At 38.3% G+C, this 20,230-nt stretch overlaps 1 protein-coding gene across 7 annotated transcripts; it reads right to left on the bottom strand.

Annotated features, from left to right (window-relative positions):
- Positions 1-1,864: 1,864 nt before the first annotated feature.
- On the bottom strand, positions 1,865-20,129 carry RPS6KB1 (ribosomal protein S6 kinase B1). 7 transcript variants are annotated; one of them, XR_012651104.1, is made up of 16 exons: positions 19,929-20,129; positions 16,399-16,448; positions 15,206-15,326; positions 14,773-14,841; positions 14,169-14,316; positions 13,445-13,502; positions 12,335-12,435; positions 11,303-11,393; positions 11,010-11,100; positions 10,603-10,710; positions 10,244-10,306; positions 9,332-9,409; positions 7,576-7,683; positions 6,861-6,973; positions 2,509-6,290; positions 1,865-2,142 (listed from the first exon to the last, which is right to left on the bottom strand). XR_012651104.1 is itself a non-coding variant. In XM_075032937.1 (15 exons), exons 1-15 carry the CDS (start codon positions 19,998-20,000, stop codon positions 6,053-6,055), a joined length of 1,509 nt encoding a protein of 502 aa, XP_074889038.1. In that variant the 5' UTR covers positions 20,001-20,129; the 3' UTR covers positions 1,865-6,052. The 7 variants fall into 7 exon arrangements, 2 of the variants coding, with proteins under 2 accessions (XP_074889038.1, XP_074889039.1); XM_075032937.1 differs by having other exon boundaries at positions 1,865-6,290; XR_012651107.1 differs by lacking the exons at positions 1,865-2,142; positions 2,509-6,290; positions 6,861-6,973 and having other exon boundaries at positions 7,593-7,683; positions 11,006-11,100.
- Between the last annotated feature and the right edge of the window lie 101 nt (positions 20,130-20,230).

The following is a 20,230-nucleotide window of genomic DNA, read 5'->3' as shown; positions in this document are numbered from 1 at the left end:
AAAAGACTCCAGCTTAAAGAAAACAGGCAAAAGCTTCTAAGTCTGTAATTGGAAACTTATGGGAGTAGAAGAGACTCATTCTCATGGAAGCCCTTCCCAGCAGGTGAGGTACTTAGTTTGGAGAATGTGCAGCTGAACAGTTTTAGAGCAGTCCTGAGGGTGGCAAGGAAGAATTAAGAGCTTGGCCACAGCCAAAGTAATGGGCTTGTGCGTGTACCTCCAGTATTGTCAGAACAAACTGCTCTTTGTTTCCTCAGAGAGATCTAGCTATGCCTTAGCTTGCATTTTAAGTTCATACAAGATCAGAACTGTTTTGTTATTTAAATTTCATCAGTGCTGATATTCAGACTGCTGCTGCAGCAGAACTTCCCTTGAGAGATGGAAAAGAACTGAATCAGTCAAGGGGAAAAAAAAAAAAAAAAGAGTAGGGGGAACTTAAGGTTGGATTTTGAATCTCTGATGGGCCCGTAGAGACTTTGGCAGCTCACTTAGTTACACAATTGTATTTAGACTTTCCCAGACTTCATCATGAACATACAGTTCAGCTAAAGAGTGTTTAAGTTTTTTTTCTTCATACAGGTATTGTGTGAGTACTGTGTAAACCATTTGAGTGCTATACTTAATTTAGTCAACAAATGGCACCTTTTAAAAAAGCTTTGCTTGTGTGAGTAAAATGCATGACTAAACCCAATACACAGTTTATAAGGACAGATGTAATAACCAACCCTTTCTAAAATACTGGGCAAAATAAAAATTGTAACTTATCTTGGATTAGCTTTTCCTGAAATACCAATACCAACAGCTTAATCACTTTTTAATTCAAAAATACTTTCAGAGAAAAAAAAAAATTCAGTAGACTTGGACAGGATGTTAGAGCGAGGAAATGCACCTCCTAATACTTGAATATTGATTAAATTCATGGCCTACCAGTAATGGGTAGCCATTCATCAGAATTCCAGTACTCTGTGACAGACTCTCAAAAATGTTTTTAGAACAATAGGTCTAAATCACCTAATCCATTCCTGAAATACTAACTGGGAAGGTAGACTCCGAGATGCACCAGGTGCTTAATACTAACAGTTGTCCTGAAAGCAGAGCCACTACCCTGCTGACTAAGGAAAAAGATCTGAGAAACAAGTACACTTTCTTACGGCCTTATCCAGAAGATGAGTAAATAGCAGCCCCGTTGCTTATGCAGCAGGGAATAGTGAGAATGAAGCTTGCCGCTCCATCATAGAATCTATGATTCTATGATTGTGCAAAGCTGAAGTGGTCTGTCAGGACCAATAGCTTGGACTGGTAGACCTAAGATGTACTAGGAAGGTAGTTACAGATAAGAAACATGCTGCTGTACACATATACATTCAAAGTATGCAGGGAAGTTTGAAAGAAATTAACCTGAACTAAATATTCTTTTGCTATAGAACAAAAGCATTTATAAACTACATACTGCAACAGGTAGTTCAATATCTGAGACAGATACTGTACATTGAGGAATTAAGGCATCAAGAACTGTATGCAAGGCCAGCATTATTACTAAAAAATACGAAACTAATTTAGAAGCATCCCACTTGTGGTTAAGAGAAAAACCCACAGGAACTTGACAGTGTCATCTAGCCTGTAAAGCTCACCAAGACTATTTTATGGAGCACAACAAAACATGATGTCAGTGCTTTGAGTCAACCTTGGATTGTTGCTGATCCTTTGGTCTTTGTCTACCACATAGTAGTAACACTGCCTTACTATAATAAAAGTGGATATTGGTCAGAGATAGGACCAGGGAACAATTTGTCTTTTATTCTCTCTCTCAGTTGATGATTTTTTTTTCCTTTAAGATCCAGTGAAAATTATCCAAAACCAGTAATATTATCAAACACATTTTATTAAAAAACAAAGAACTAAAAAGAGATTTGATCAACCAGTTTAGATTTACACTTCATAAATGAAACAAGTCATTCTCATCTTAGTTACAGAGAGGAAAAAAAGTGAGTAACTTACATCCATGAATGACATCCTCTCTGATCCGCTTGTCAGCATCATGCTATTAAGATGCAACTCTTCCTTATCAAGCCCACTCAGGCCAGGGTAGCTGCCCTGCTTTCCACACACACAGACACACAGACACCCAGCACATGTCTGACTCTGCAGGAGACACAACAGAGAAGAGGATGACAAATGGCAATCAATAGCTACTTTTTAAGAGCCCAAGAACCTAGGTGAAGGTACCAGCCTTGGTAAGACAAACCGATCAGAACTAGCATCTGTCAGGTCCTCTAAGTTCTAAGCGTAATTCCTCCTCCCTCCCTTTCCCTTCAAAGCTGTCATGAAAGATGATTTAGATCCACAGTTATACTTGGGGCCTACCTACTTCCAAAAAAAAAAAAAAGTCACTTGGATTAGCATATGTCTAAATTTGCATTTAATTGGTATTCACATCCATCTGATTCAGCAGTTGAGTATATTTAGTTCCAGTAAACTGTGAAAGATGAAAAACAGAATAGGGATTACCTTTATTTCTACTAAGGCAGCTCAAGTTTGTTTCTTGAAGACAGCAGCAAAGCCAAGTTAATCTAGAAGAGAACAATCTGTAGAAGTTCATAGATAGGAACTGCATACAGTATATCATCAAGGATCTGCAGGAAGAATATTTAAGTAATTTCCCTTGTTCTTAATAACTTCTCCTTCTTTATCCCTGAGGGTAAAGGACTTCCCTCTAGCTGGGAAAATGAAACAGCAACTATCCTGCTGTAGAGACAGAATTTTTAAAAAAAACAACCAAAACTCAAGCACCTCTCCTAACAATAGTAGTCTTTCTCAATGTTTGATGCACTTTCTGATTAACAATGAGAGCAGGTTGGGAGTTAATATTAAAAAGAGAATAGACCCGAAGTAAACATCCACTCTGTGACTAGAGTGGACTTAAATATTAAATGTTCTCCAGCAGTTCAGCTTTTAGATAGCAAGACAAAAAAAAGGGATATTCAAAAGAACAATTGACTCATTTATTTTTATCTTTTATTATGAGCTAATACCAGGATGACATTCAAATGTCAGATGGCACAATTAAGACAGTCTTGGTAGGAATTATTCCAGCATTCCCAAAATTACAATTTAGTACACGAATGGCATCAAATGTATGCATCACTCCCACAGAGAAAAATTATGAAATTCTGAATATTTTATACCAGAATAGTTTCTGCATCAAATGGGAAAAGAAAAACTGCTGGTAACACAGCTGACCTATAAACCTTTTGTGATAATGACCTGCAGAACAAAATATTTCCCTATTTAACATCTGGTAAAAAAAAAAAAGACTTCTGTTCAAGTTTAAGATTTAATACTTTTATATGGTTAGCCACAACAGGTATTAACCTCAGTTTTACTATATTTTTGTAATGCTACAAAAATCCTATAAAATCAAATTATAGTGAATTTTTCAGTGATTATAATTAAAAAAGCGCAGCTTGTACAAAATAAAAAAAATAAGATTCTATACTCTAATGAAAAATTTAAGACATTTTTAAATGAACAAAAGAAAGCACTTGTTAAGCTCTCCAATATTCAATGCATTCTGCACTTATCTGAAATAGCCAGACAGGAGCTAGAACTCCACTCCCCTTAGTTCACAACTAGTAATTTTGACACTATTATATATATATAGAGGATCTATGTCTGATATTTTTACAAATAAATACAGGATAAACCATATTGCATAGTGTGTGCTTGCTGTCTGAGTCACACTCCAAAAGTTTCACAGTTATGGTAGGGAATTAAACTTATAATCTATGGGATGAAACATTGACAGTACATGAAATTTACTTTTAAAACCGATGAATTGTATCTGTAATTAATCAGTGAACTCAGACAAACAACTCTTGCCATTCTTGCCAGCCATATTAAACCAATTCTACTGGACAATTATATCCAGCCAACCAAAAAGCAACTGTTAGCTGTAACTAGGACCAAGAGAGATCTGCCTCAAAAAAAAATTTTTTTTTAAACTAATTTACTTTATACTCAGTAAACATGTTAGGAAACTTATGTTAACAAGTGGCACAGAGAGGCACTGCTTCAAGTGTTGCGTATTTGCAAATATGCATAATACAAACACACGAGCACTTTGATTTCAGTTTCACAACATGTCACCAGTGGCCAAATGAAAAATGGCAATCTTCCAGTATGATGTATGTCACTGTAAGGTAACTTGATTTTCCTTATAACTAAAAAAAAAGAAATTTTCCAACAAAAGGCTTATCAGGAAGGAAAAAAAATACTAATTTTTGCTCAATCATAACCATCTTTTTTGTTGGTTCTTTGTTAATATCAACAAGATACTGATGAATCCTCCTGACTTGCAAATTTTAGAAAACGGCACTCTGATTGAATTCAACATGCTTAGAGAGTTTATGGCTTGGATCCTATGGCTCAAAAAGATTCAGTATACACAGAGTAAGCAGAATCTATAAAAAAATCCCTACTGTTGTGAAACACTAGAAGTAGACTTTGCACAGTTTGACTAAAGATAATGCAACGTGTGGCAGGCAAAAAGTGACAGGACTTGTATGCAGTTGCATGATCATATACACACACACGCACACACCATACACACTCTAACTAGTGTAAAGCTCTGCAGATATTAACCCTTTCACCAGCTATGTTCATGGAAATGCTTTCTTTAAGGCAGGAAGTATTTAAGTAAGGTAAAGTTACCTTTATTTTATTCTTTGTACCTGTAGGTCATTTGTACAGATTGTGACAATTTCAAAAACATAAATAGTGTCCTTAGAACATGTTTCCTAAATTAAGTTGCTAAAGTTCTGACCCACTGTGGAAGACATTCACTGAAAGGCCATTTAACACTTTTCTCATACAATCAGCAAATTTATTGCCCCAGCATAGAAAAAAAATGTTGATAAATTTAGAAATGTATAATGGCAGGGAACTCCCATAAGCAAAATTTTATTAAAAAAAAAAAGTCCTCAAATTCTTACCCACTGGTTACAAAAAGGTTTATTTCCTTATACTATGTAGAACTTGTATATATTTCCTGTGGTACTTCCTATATGTTTTTACTGACCTTGTATTCCAATGCACTTTTTCCTGATCTTTTGTATGGGTAAGAATCTGAACGTATTCAGCTGTCTCCATCTAAGGACTAGCATATACAAAAGTGATGTTTCCCAGTGAAATGTCTGCTGAGGACAAGGATGAAATAAGCAGGACATGTATGTGAGCCCATGGCTTCCAGTTAAGCCTAGAACATAGCAGCATTGCTGTTTGATTAGATCCATTTGTCTTTGCAGGAACAGGTATTTCAGCTGGGTAAGCAAGTGAAACAGTTCTCTCCCACCCCACATTGCCAAGCTGGTAATTGAGTGATTTGCTTATTGATTTGTTGTTCATGAGGAGAAGAATCAGAACTAGAGCCTTTACTTTCTTCACAGCAACCAATTATTTTGCATTTTTAATTTTGGGATACTTTCCATAATGAGCTGAATCAAAAAATCTATTTGAAAAATATATATTTTTATATATATAAAAAACTCATTATGTTTTGAATGTGAAATACCAATTAATTTTATCTTTGATTCCACCCCATTGTAGGAAACAGCTTAATCAAGCTTGCATGCTAATTATTCCTCAGACGCAAGCATAGAGGCATTTCATACTTTGCCTAGTGAAAGGGCTAACCCTCCTTGACACATTCACGACTAGACCAGTGATTCTGAAGCAACATCCTGACCCTTAATACTGTCAGTTTCAAGCTATCAAGCTGAAAAATCCTTGATAAGGTGAGAAGATGTCACTGCGAATCAGTTAGATGATGTGCCTAGAGTTCTGCAATACCATTTTCTAAAGTTTTTTTATGCACCATTGATTGACAGAAAAAAATCCATATTTCTTTGCTTTCCAAGTCGCTCTGTGCAATGACTGACTCTTTGATACTGTCACTTTTTAAAAGTAAACCATACAAGCCCTCATATTTCAACTTCAAGGGGGCTTATGTCCGTTCTTTGTTTTCCACCTTCGAAGGCTTAAAAAAATTGTGTTGTCATAGATTCATGCGCAAGTGCTCTGGTCGTTTGGAAATCATGGGAAAAGCTTGTTTTTTATATGGCCCAGAGTTTGGTTGCCGGATTGGAAGTGGTGCTGAGGCCTCTCCACAGACTGTCACATCCATTTGTTCTATTCCACTTGTCTCCATTGGATATTCCACAGGTGTCTGAGTATTTGATGCGCTGGCAGAAGCACCTCTTCCCCAGAATTCCCCAGGGGAAAACTTTACAGGGCTTTAAAACAAGAAATATAAAAATCAGAGATGAAGATATACACAGCACCAAGGTATGTCCTTTACTCTGCAGGAAGCTGAACTCAAATGCCTATTGAGAAGCATTTATAATTCCTTCCTTCCACTTGGAGAAGTTTGAGAAAGTTTCCATGTCTAGCTTCTACCACGGTCTCTTGTAAAGTAAAATTCTCTCATTTGAGTAGTGAGGATATATTTTTAGATGATTGCAGAAGGAATTTTCTGTACTAACATAATTCTTTAGCGGCACATAAGTACTTAGGATGTTCTGAAACAGTTCTAGAGGAATGGTGTACCAAAGTCACCAGACTGTGAGGCTGTACCAGCGTTGAATAGCAAGCAAATTAGTACTTCTTGTGCTGCCAAACACCACAGATTTGTCTCTAAAAATGTGGTTTGTAAAATAGGATCGATGCTGCACTTCTAATGGAAGTGATGGGCTTACCGAGAAGAAAGGCTGCATTTTTTATTCCTAGTACAGATCTATTTCAACTACTTGCCAAAAAGTGTATTACAAAAAAAAAAGAAAAAAAGAAAAAAAAAAAAAAGATACCTGACTGGTGTCCTAGGGCTACCTATGAATCTGCGAGGTGATCGAATTTTTGGTTCAAAAGAAAATTTCTCTTTTACGCTTTCAAGTACAGATGGAGCCACATACGTAAAACCCTGCAAAACAGGAATGAACGCACTATAACTTACAGGCAAGATGTACATTTATGATCACTTCTGCAGTTATGATTGGCATGAAATAGTAAATGAAAATTATAAAAAGGAGAGTAAACGTAGACATATGAACTTCTACTCACTTCCTGAAGCAAACAGCAGGACTTTAGGGAGTTCCTCACCCAGGTGCCTGCACACCCCAGATATTTCTACTCAGATCACAGATTCCCACAGGCATGCTCAATTTAATTAATTTTGATCGATAGAACAGACATTGTTCTTCCTGCATGACTATGAAAGTAATCACATGTCCAGGGTTCATAATGCAACTACAAATTAGAATGCTGACATTCCAGAAAGTAAGCAACGCTTGTTGGCTGTTTTATCTATATAAAGAAAATGTCAGCAGTAATCAAACTAAGTATTTTCAAAGCCCTTAAACATATCAAACCTGTTGCACGACGTGTGTTTAAAATGATGACAGCTTGCTTCAAGTATCAGGTGTTAAATTCAATAGAATTAATTTACCTGAAATACCCTACTGTTTCCAAGTAACACAACATACGTCTCCACAGTCATTACATACTTGTCCCTGGCTCACTTACCAGAAAGACCTGGTTGGCACTTTCACTGAGAGTAGAGTCATCTGGGCTATCAACAGGTGTCTGACGTGTAAACTTTGAATCAAACTGGCTCACATCCTCTTCAGATTGCTTTGCAAAAACAAAATGATTAAGGGTTTATATTACAGATATCAACCAAATGGCTTAGCGGTGATCAGTGTAGCCTCTGGATGGAGTTCATTCCATAGGTTTTTGGCAGAGCTTTGCTGTAGTAAAACCCTGGAGTGGTGTCGGAATCCTGTCGCTGCCAGTGGGAGGTCACTATGGGCACTGACACTGAGAAATAAAGGCAAGGGGGAGGGGCAAAAATTATGGATCAAAAAGGAACACAAATTAAAAAGATGCCTTAAAAAAAATATCTCAAATTACAAACAAAAACTTCTAGAAATACAATGCCAGTTTCTTGCAAGTTTAGCCCTTGTCACAACCAGTATAGAACAGTTGCAACTATTAGTGTTTGGAAGCCTCTCCTGATAATTTCATCCTGTTTTTGCAGATACAGAAGTGTTTATATTGTGAGGGATAGATGACAACTCTGGAATAAGTGACTATGAAGAACATTGTTAAATTCAGTCAAAGAACAACAGATACAATTCCAAGATCCCTTCTCTCATTCGTAAGTGTAACTGAAAAGGCAGTATATATTCATTTGTGCAGGCCTTCATGCAACCATGAAAGCACATTTTCAAAAACCATCTAGTTTGTAGAAGTAACTTCCATAAAATTTGCTAATAACAGAAAAATGCTAAACTACCTTCCGATAATTCATTTGGAAATATCAGTCTTGTGTCATTTTGAATTTCCTTCAAAACGGTGAGGAAAAAAGGTCTGGAATCCCCATGCTGTAGTATTTTCAACATTAGTGATGGCTAAGTCAGTTTAAAGTGAGATTTTTAGTAGTTGGGAACTACTGGGGTGGCAATACCATTGCTGCTGTAGCTAATTGTACCCAGAGGGAAAAAAGACAAGACACCCCACACCATCAGAATCTGAGATAAGATAATAGAGCCTTATTCATCACATCACTGGTTTGAGGTGAACTTTAATTACTGCCTAGAATGCACAAAATGCATTGTAAATATTAATGAGCAAACATACAAAATGCTTAATTAGGTGACTTCATTTACTTTTGCTTAGCAACTACTTATCTTAGTTTCAGCTAAATACTGACTTACTGTATAATGTTTAGAAGCAGAAATTCAGAGGTAAGTGCACTTGCAAGTCTGTTTAACCTACAGATTAGAAGCAGGAGGAATTAAAACTGAAGCAGAACCTTCTTCCTCCAGAAAAGTAAACAGAAGGATAAATTAGCTCATGGCTGGTTTCTGCCACCTTCTCACATAAAAAAGCAAGATCCTATTCCAGTGACGTATGAGTACCATGACCACAGAGTCAGACAGAACAGCATGCTCATGACAGCCAGTATTTCATACTGTGTGGAGAATTAAAGAGGTTTTTTTGAATTGTTGATTCAGCACCAGTTCTCAGGAAAAAAACCTCCCAACTTCATCAGGTAGTAGATCTGGTAGATCAGGTGGTAGATCTCCCATCTTTAATTTGACAAGAGTGAAATCTGAGAACCAGTAACCTAAATTGATGCATTTAACTATATAAAGTAGCAGAAATCAACAGCACTCCAGTTTGTAAGAGTGGGCGTTTCTAAGTTTTAGGTTCCGCATTGTCTAAGCCCTTTCCTAAAGGCATACAAGGAATATCTCACAGCATTCTGAGTACATACCAATAAGGGTTTAAAAGGAGGTTCCACCTTTCGTGCCAACAGCTCATCCCAGTTAATGTGTCTGAAGAACGGGTGAGCCTACAAGAGTTAGCAATAGCACAGTCATAATCTGCCTCCTGGGTATAAATCACAGAAATTTAAGAATTAAGCTTGTTCTTTTCAGACCCCCTCTGTGGTGTCTTTCTTTTCAAAATCACATATGGGTCTACTGTAATATATCCTGCAGCACTACATCAGAGTAGCTGGAATTGCTGAAAAATGATACCATACCTCCAAGTCAGACAACATAGGTCCCTATCATGTTTTCCTTGAAAGATTAGAAAAAGCCGGTTTACATGCAAAATACCTCTACATTTTTCAACTTTAAAAGTTAGGTATCTAAAAATAATGACAAAACACTGTATTAATGACAAATTGTCAGAACTGTGAAATAAGGAGGACTCTCTAGTACATTGTTAATCTCACCATAAAAAAAGTCAAGCTGGAAGCAAAAGGAACTAGGCCTCTGCCTTAACTTTTAACTATGCAACACTGAATGCAAACTAACAACCCTTTTCCTTTGGAAAAGCTGCACTAAATGCAAAGACTGGCAGGTTTTCGTCAGACTGCTAGAGTATCATCGCTCTTATATGGTTGACTGTACAATTAGCATTGAGCAACTAGTAGAAAAGATCTACTGGAAGACAGAGCTAAAGAATAAAAGTTATTTTCCAAATCTCAGAATTATCAAACAGGTAGACAGCTGCTTTCGTTAAGCTTTAAACCATTCACATTTTGATCAGCTGTCATGTGTGACTGCCTTTTTGCTCATTACACTTCAAGACAGACATACTCTCCTTCCCTGATGTACCCTCAAAGCTGTTTTATTTTTAGTGAGGTAATTTAAGAATTCTTGAGTTAAGCAAAAGTTACCTGAACTTCTCCAGCATCTCCAGGACCAGCTCCTAGACGTGAGGCAGCATTTCTTTTTAGCAGCTTAAGGAGAAATAAAATCCAAAAAAGAAAAATCAGTTATGTCGTTATGACTAGACTAGTTCTGACATGAATCATCATTCGAATGAATACCATGCAGAATGAACACAGAACAATGAGAAAATCTGCATTCGTTAGAAAACAATTGTATTTTCAAGGAAAATCACTTTCTGTACCATGCAAAAACAATACTGACTTATAATGAGTAAAACCAAGCATGGACTGAATAGCCATACTCATATCATTTTACTTCTATTTTCTACATACACGTGTAGTACTGACATTCAATGAAATTCTACCTTTTTAAGCAGATCTCTGGCTTCTTGTGTGAGGTAGGGAGGCAAGTTGAGTTTACACTTGAGAATCTTGTCAATTGTTTTCTTTCTGTTCTCCCCAGTGAAAGGAGGCTAGAAAGCACCATTGTAATGGGAGGAAAAATAGGACTTGTTCAGGTCTCTTATTTGTGTACACAGAACTCACTTCAGTAGTTTATAAAGCAGACAAAATTACTGCAAATGGGAGTTCCAAGTAACTGTTTGGATCAGAGCAGCTCATGACTGTAGCCAGCATAAGCGTAGCCGTATTTTAGTCATATTTCTTACTTGCAGTTTGTATATCTACAAATATTATACATCATCTGAATTAGAATACATGTAACTACAAAAGCTACAAAGAGAAATACATGCAATTGTAACTGTGCACCTACTGCTCCAGTCAGCATGTCATACATTAATGCCCCCAAACTCCACCAGTCCACAGCACGATTATGCCCACTCCTCATCAAGATTTCAGGGGCCCTATAATCAGAAAAATTGAAAATATGAACATATTTTAACAAGCTTAATACTAATTCTGACTAGTAGTTTTCAAGCAAAACCACATTTATCAAGTAAAATTTCCGCAAGTGACTGAACATATGAACCATGAGTTAAAAAAGGCAACATTTAGCCATTACCCCCAGACCAAAGCAATACTTTTCTATTTCATCATGCAGCTCACATGTATTCAATTGTTCCACAAAATGTGTGTGTGACTGTTCCATCATGAATAGATTCTTTACATAATCCGAAGTCAGTCAATTTTACGTGACCTGAAATTAAATACATAAAATTTAAGACTTAACAGAATTCTGATATTTGTACAAGTAACATTAAGAAAAACAGAAATTTTTAACATGGATATGTAATAACTTTGAACTACTTCCTGGTATCTTCAAAGGTCTGACAAAGCAATACAGAATGAGGTAATCACACTTAGAAATAAAGCCTCTGCATTATACCTGCATAAGAAAGCGTTGCCATTTGAAGAGAAACAAAACTACCAAAACTTATTCACATATAGACAAATGTATTTATACATAAAGACTGTAGAGCATCATTCAGATAAGAGCGTAGGCTATCGATTTTTACTGCTTGCTTCAAAAAGTTCAGAGAACAACCTCCAACAGATTGTAAAGTGCCCTGAATAATTCAGTACAAAGACTTAGACTAAGTAAATAAGTTGTTTAAGATAACTGAAAATACTGGATGGCACAGATTGTCAGACTGATCAGTGTCATACAGCCAATGTAACAGTGCATTCAGGAATTGCTACTACTGTCCCGTAAAGTGTCAATAGCTAGATCAATCATTTCAGCTACAGATGATTTGGCATCCTACCTAAATTGCCTTTCCTAACATCTTCAGTCATTCCCATTACTAAAACGTCACTGATGCTACACTGAAGACACAGATCTGTATGTACTTTACAATGACCCAGTAGAAGAAAAATTCCATGAGCTGCAGAAATAGCAAGTCAACCATTCAAAAAATGCCTGTGTCTATACACATGGAACTTGGGAGCTTGATGTGGCCTATTACATTTGAAGCTGTGTTTAAGGGTAAGCAATTAGCTTTGGCAATTCTTCAGTTATACCAAGAGGGATAATGAACATGCCATTGTTCTAAGGAAATTGACATAAGAGTGAAGCATTGTGACCTTTGAAGAATTGTTTTCAAATGATTGGCAATATAACTGTTACTATAGTTCTACCTTGATGATTAAGCATGATATTTTCTGGCTTCAGATCACGGTAGATGATTCCTTTTTGATGCAAGTGCCCCAGTGCCATTGAGATTTCTGCCAGGTAAAAGCTGAAAGGAAACATATGCCACAAGATTAGACATATTCAATCAAGCATCTTAAGCACTAAGACTATTATGTACATACCAATGGTTCCTTGAAAGTATCATTAAAAGTGTATGAGAGAATAAATGAGAGAAACAATGATGCCTTTGAGGATGGTTTGCCAAAAGGCATACAGACTCCAAGATGAGCTACAAAATTACGCCATTAGCATTAGGTGTACCTGTTCAGTAGCTCTCTTATCATGAATGTATTTGGAGGGATCTTAATTTACCAGTTAGTGGTTAAAATACGCTTCAATCTGTATAACCACATCTAGATGGCAAAGTTGAAGAAAAATAAAAATAAATGAAGCTAAGGAGGTAACTGGCAGCACCCAGAGTGCCATCTGTGGGGCAGTATTACAGCCCCATAGGTACATCAAAGCTTTTCTGAGGCATTTATCAGCATGCACTGTGGAAAGATACAACTGTATTCAGTTGTGTGAAGCCTAATCAATACAGGATAAATTTCAACTTGTTTATAAGTAAAATATCACTATTCAAAAGGCTTTTTCTCCTTCATTAGAATAATTACCTTTAGCACTTTACACATCTGATTGTTAGAATACAGCCAATACAGTGACTTGGAAATTCTGTAACTGGCTGGTAAAATTGTGTGGGTCAAGAACAACAAAAAAAAAATTGCATCTACAGCAATTCTTTCACAGTCTTTTCTCCAAACACCAAAGTCCAAACACTTTCACAGTCTCTTCTCCAAAAACATGTCCTTTACCACAACCCTACGGAAGTTGGCCTCACTCAGCAACCAGCAATGGACCTTCTTCTGTAGTAAGACTGGCACAAACTGGTAAGTACAGAACACATATGTCTTCCCAAAACCCAGTTAAAGGCTCTTTTCACTAGACTACGAAATTAATGAGTAGTTATAGTTTTTCAAGTCATAAAGTACCACTTAAGCGCTCAGAAAAAAAAACCAAACCCAAACCTATTAATTTACTACAATAGTTTCACTTACCAAGCTGTGTCTTCCATAAATATCCCTTCTCTCTCTAACTGCATAAATAGTTCTCCTCCTGTCATGAGAAAAATGAGATTATACTCTGTTGAAGTGCATTCTATCATTTTTAGTCAGTCAAAAGTCTATTTTCTAGAAAAACTATAAGCAACAGGTATTCTGTTCTGCTCCACGGAAAGCTGTTTCACAAAAAACAACTGAGAATTTACTATTCTGTTATTCTTGGAATTCTATCAACTAAAGAGATGCCAAAAGAAATCAAAACAGCATGCTGAAAAAAATAACAGCGTTTCTGTCCCTGTTTTTTCCTATTGCTACAACTTGAGCAAATTGCTTCTAATCTGTGTCTGTTTCCCTATCTGTGAAATAAAGATAACACTTTCTTGTTTCACAAAGAACCTGCAAGGACTAAAACCTCAGGTACTCTGCATGACTGCATAGGATCTAAGTGTAACATACAAGAATTACAAACCTGATGGAAGAAAAGGTATTAAAAATCTTCCTCTCCTGTACTGTCATGAAAAATAACTATTTTATGTTTCATTCATCTTTCTTGTATTGAATTGGAAGGTTTATTTATGCTATTCTATGTATTCTTAATGCTAACCTATTTTACATTTTTAAGACACTGTGTCAATAGTTAGCTGGCTTTTTATAATCAGAATAAGAAATCCAAATTGTCAATTAACGCAAGATACCGGGTAACAGAATTTTATATACTGACCACTGAGATACTCAAGGATGAGGTAGAGTTTTCCACCAGTCTGAAAGGCATAAATTAAGTCTACGATGAAGGGATGTTTCACTTCCTCCAGTATATTCCGCTCTGCTTTTGTATGGGCTGTATCCTTTGCATTCCTTACAATCATTGCCTACAGAAAGCAGAGATATCTGAGCACAAGAACACGCTAAACAAGGCAGACTTTTATATTTAGTTCCGTTCTGAGTTTACTAAATCACAACACTACATATGACTCGGCAACATAATAAAAAAAAAAAAAAGAAGAAAATTTAACCACAATATGTATGTAACATCACAGGTTTCTTCTGGAAATTTAATTCTTAATTTATTTCATAGAATCATACAATAATTTGGGTTGGAAGGAACCTCCTGAGCTATTTAAATTAGTTGCCAAGAACTACACAGACAGAATAATTTAGTTAAAGACTAATTATAATTCCAACTGTACCTGGATAACAACTGTGTATATCACAGATAAAAGTTTAATTTTATGTATATTATGTAATTAGATAATTTTTAACAGCTAAAGGGAGAGAGAGTGTTTTTTTAGATTCAGACAGTAGTGAAACATGAACATTCAGGTTACCTTTTTAAGAACTTTCATGGCAAATATTTTCCCAGTGTTTGCTCCAGTTACTTTTCGTACTTGAAATACCTATACAACACCAATACAAAAGCAATCACATATTATGACCGCGTTAGCCGTCACAAATTAAAAAACAAAGTTCTGTGAAAGAGAGATGAGATCACCTACAAACTGCAATGCTGCCTGAAGCAGAAGAGCTAGCGATTTGAACCAGAACCAGTTTGGGACATTTTCTACTGCCACCAGCTGGTGAGACTCTGCCAGTGACTTTGGTCCCATGACACCAACCTTGGCAGCCCAGAGGTTACCTTCTGGTAGAATGAACTTTTCAGAAAACTAGGATGGGAAGATTAGACCTGGCCAAAGGCAGCAAGCAAGCACTTTAAGCGCCTTCAGTGTAATGGATTTACTTCTGTAGAAAAGAGTTCCTTACCTTTCCATAGCCACCTTTGCCAAGTACGCGTAGTAACTCAAAGCACTCTGGTCGGATCTTTTCTGGACCTCTGTTTACACTAGTCTCTGAAATCTCAAATTTTTCACAATGTTCCATGCCACTGGATAAAACCGAAACAAGAATATAAGACTACCTGATACTCAAAAGTGGTCAAATTAAAGTAAGCAAGCAAATTACTTTCTGAAAAGCATACAGTATATCTGACAGAACCGAATGACTGCTTTGGAGATGGGGAGAATTCTCAGCATCAGAAATTTTATTTAGGTGTCTGCAAAGCATTAAGTTGCACCTTGCACAGAAAAGATTACCTGCAAATTTTTGGGATTTTAGTATCAAGATTGCCTTCAGATTCCTTCATTTTAATGCATAATAAATCTCTGTATTACACCAGAATTAATTTTAAAAGACCAAAGCCTCAAACTGACTTAGATATTCCTACAGGACCTCAAGTAAAGGCAAGGCTACAAGGTGTGTTTAAGTTTCAGATCGCATTCAGCAGCCCCAACAGTAACGGTAAGACTTCTGTAACACAAATACCTTGCAGAAAAAGCTGTAACAAAAAAAAGTCTCACAACTCTGACCATGCCACAGAAGACTGAACCATAACTTAATGATGCTTCTAAATTATGCTACAGTTCTGCAAAAGACTAACAGATGGATCCTGCTAAAGTAAATGTAACTGAACTGTTTTAACTATCACTGCTTTCTTCTGACAACACGGTATGCTGAAACAATCTGGAAATCTATAAATGAAGTAATGCTAAAGGTAGCTGTCTCCTGAATGTCAAATCAGAACTTCTGAATTCTCATGATTCAGACTGCTATGCAAATCTGCAGCTGGAGCCTTTATAAAATGAACAGGACATACAATGTTCTGCGGACAGTGCATTATATTCATATTACAAATATTATTCAAGTACAAGAGATATCTTAGGAGAAACAAGGATTAAAAGACAAACAGCAAGTTTTGCCAGAATATTTTTTTATTATTATTATTTTATTTCGAGGTACAATTCACAAATTTTAATGTGAAGAAATAGTGAAATTACTAGAAACAACTCAAAACTGAACAAGAATGACAAAATTTTCTATTTAACTTAACAATGTAACAAAATCAGAAGTTATATGTAGTTGTCATGAATGATACAGAACATTTTCTAGCAGCAACTTACAGGTCATATTGGCCAACTCCTCCATGGTCCATGCTCTCACTTAATTGACCCTAGGGATGGGAGGGGTAGAAGGAAGATTAATTATAACAAAAAAAAAAGCACCATTAAAAATAAATGCACTGATGTGTTTTACAACTTCTTAAATTTTATATATATATATAAATTAATTATATAATAATTATAATTTATATTATATAATTAAACAAGTCTAAAGGTCAGGAGTAATAAGTTATCAGAAGATAAGACATGTACAAAATTCTGTAAAAGATTCGCACTAATTGCACATATCTCACACAGTGACACGGGGAACCACTGTATTACCTGACTGCCTTGTTACTCAATCGCTTAAATATTAGAGGTAACAATTTTGCACACCCCCAGGTGAATTTGAAAAATGTTAAGGTACTGCATTTTTCTTTGCAGTTGCTCTTGCATACAAATTTTAAAATCCTATTACAGTACTATACAAATCAGAACAATAGTAAAGACTATGTGAATAGTTGGAACTGGGATTCATACGCACCAGAGACAAATAATCTACCGAGAAGGTTTTATTATTCTGTATTGGTAACAGTCAAATCCCAATAGTAATGAAAGAATTAAGCTTTAGTCTGATGTTAAATACCTTATCGGACCAATAATCATTCAGACTAATGCACGCAAATATTACTAAAGAAGGTTCAAGGATTTCAACATCAGAACTAGTCACCATTAAAGAATGTAGTTCAATTTTTAAGAGATATTTTCTTCAAAGAATTTTCAACTTGATCACTTATGCAAGATAATACATCCCTGCAATTGTGGCTCTACATGGCAAAAGAAGTGCAAACCAAGCAGACAGCTGGAATGAATAGAATTTAATGGGCAAGCTTCTAATGAGCTTTAGACTATACCTTAACATTTTTATTTTTAAAAATACGTACATAAAATAACAACTGCAAGTTAGTGAGAAACAGCCTGGAATCTACACGCTGAATACCAATATATTGAACGACGTGTGAAATTCAGAGAACCAGGAGGAAAAAAGCCATTGAGATCTGCAAAACGCAGACCAAAGCAAGGAGGGCATTGTAAGATATTATGTAAGTGAAAACACCACCCAATGAAAACACTAACCAACAAAAATTAGAAACTTCCAATAGCTTCCAAACCATTTAAACATTAAAGTTTACAGAGGCTGGTTTATTTTGGTGGGTGATCTAGAGGGGAATTTAACTCCTGGTTCCACCTATTAGCACCACAAGCAGTTATGGAGTCCAAAAGTTCAAGTTTGTTTCCAGGTCAGAATGTTGCTAGCTCCTGTCCTCTTGATAACATTTATTAGAGAAATCCAGCTTATTGACATCTGTTTCACAATAAAACCCACTGAAGCTGCCCTTGACCCTACCATTAGATGCCAACAAACGAATTTAAAAAAATTTCAACAAATACGGAGAATAAACACCCATCATGTTCCTAGAACAACTTCTCAAGTTAGCCAATGGTTCTGGCAAAGTTTACACATGCTTTTCTTGCCCCTTTGAACTATGGTTTTCATTCTCAGTATTAACTTGAACAAAATTCACTTTAGATACCACTCCACTATTTTCAGGATTTCTTCTCATTTCAAAAACCAAGAAATGCAATAGTGTGCTGGCTGGAAGGCTAGCAGTCCTTCAGTCTGTACATATTGTTTCATTAATTACAAACACAAAAACTAAGGCTGTTTTTTTCACCATAACAACTAGTGCAAACAACCATATGGCTTATGAGTAAACTCTCCATTTAAACAATTCCTCAGATTTTCTAGAAAGGCTGCACCTATTCAAAACTACAACTGATCTGTTCTTGCTGCTACTAGGCTTACAGCTTTCAGGAGGTACCAGGGACCAGCACCACAGAGATTAGACAACATAGTCCAGACTTTACACCTTGCTCACTTCCAGTTTAATGATCTCAACTGCACTGGCTGCAATGTCTTTCTGATCCTTGTAAGACATGCACAACACTTACAGAGATTACTTTCAGTGAAACATTTTTTCCCCTTACACGTTTCTGATGCTTCCCCTTCTTTCCTGCTCTTACGTTCCCTGCTCTTCAGTTCTAATTTCAAGTCCGTTCTTACTCTCCTTTAGCTGTTTGCCAAAAGGCACCTGAGAACCAAATCAGGTTGCCAACATGCGTGCATTCATGTCCACAGTTGCGCCAGTAAAACTTCAGTCATAGCAATTTTTTTAAATCCACAGTAAAATGAATTTTTTAATTGTTCCCTGAGACTGAATTACTGGGACATGAGAGAGAACAAATTCAACTTTCTTGCCACCCCTCTTAGAACCTGTTCTTGGCAACAATAACAGTGTGATGTAAGCGACGTTTTTTTAAGCTGAGTACTTTATTGATTATTGAGGTGACAGACACTGCTTCTTCCTGCAGGTTGAGAAGCGTTCAAGCCTTCAGCTGTCAGACATCTCTACAAGTTTATGTGCAGTGTGGGTATTCCAACTGTGATATCAAGAGTATCTCAAAGACTCCAAGAATGTCATTAGTATTTAAATAGCAAAAAATAAATGCGGTAGCAGTTTAAGCAATAGCAAATGTTTAATACACCAAACAATATAAAAAAAGCAACAGTAGCACTAGGAAAATATAAACAGAGATCTTGTAATAAAATTCCCCCAAGGCCTTAACAGAATCTATGTGAACGTTACAAAGCGACAAACTACAGATTACAAGGTGAACCGTTTACGAAAGCATGAGATGGAGATGCACGCCGATCCACACAGACGTCTAACGCTGCATTTTAAAGCTTTCCTTTCAATTTTGGCGCTAGAGCAACGACTGTATACAGCCTCAGAAAGATTAGCATTTCTGCACTGACGTTAAAACATGTGACGAGGGAAGAAAACGTGATGGGGGGGGGTGGATAAAAACACCCCCCAAAACCCCCCACTCCGCTGCGGTACTTGTGCTAGGAAATCCAACGCAAAACTTCCAAGGCAAAAAGCTCCCGCGAGTTCGGCGCAGCCCCCACCGCCCAGCCAGCCGGAGCGCAACCTCTGCCCCCCCCCGCCCCCCCCCGCCCCCCCCCGGCGGGGAAGCCCTGCTAGCTCAGCCGCCTCAAACCCGCTCCTCGCTAAGGGCTCCACGCCGCTTCCTTGGCGCGGACGGGAACTCCCCGGGCGTTACGAGAAGCCCCTTTTCCCCCTGCCGCAACCATCGGGGCAGCGCGGCGGGCTCTGACCGGGCAGGGCGCGGTCGCGGCCGCCTCTCACCTGAGCGGGCCGGGGCGGCGGCCGGCGCCTCGCTCCCGCCTCGCCCGGCTCCCGCCTCCCCGCGGTCCCCGGCCGCCTCCGCCGCCTCCCCGGCCGGGCCGGCCGCCGGCGGGATGTCGTCCCGTCCCCCGTCCCCTCACGGCGCGGACCCGCGGAGCCGCCTCCCGCTCCCTCCCCTCAGGCCTGCCCCTGGCGCCGCTCCCCGCGGCGGCCTCCCGCTCGCTCCCTCCCCGCGCCGCGCCTCGCCTCGCCGGCTCGGGCTCTCCCCCCCCCTCTCACCCCCTCCTCCAGCTCCTCGTCCGAACCCGCGTCCTCGGGCTGGTCCAAGTCGATGTCGAACACGCCCGCCATGGCGCGGGTGTGAGCCGCCGCGGCGCCGCCGCCCCTTCCTGGCTGTGCTGGGTGCGCGGGGCCTGGGCCCGCCTCATGGGCCCGCACCCCCCAACTCCGCCACGGACGCCATCACCGGCCGCCCGACCTCAGCGCGCCTGCGCCCCCCCGCCCCGACTGCGGGCGCCGCGCAGGCGCACAACCCCTGCCGCCATTGGCCGGGGCCGCACTGAGCGTGCGCGGACGGGCGA

This window comes from Buteo buteo, chromosome 7, assembly GCF_964188355.1.
Source record: "Buteo buteo chromosome 7, bButBut1.hap1.1, whole genome shotgun sequence".
Lineage (NCBI taxonomy): Eukaryota > Metazoa > Chordata > Aves > Accipitriformes > Accipitridae > Buteo > Buteo buteo.
The sequence above is the reverse complement of the archived record's forward strand: the minus strand, read 5'-3'. Positions and strand labels throughout refer to the sequence as shown.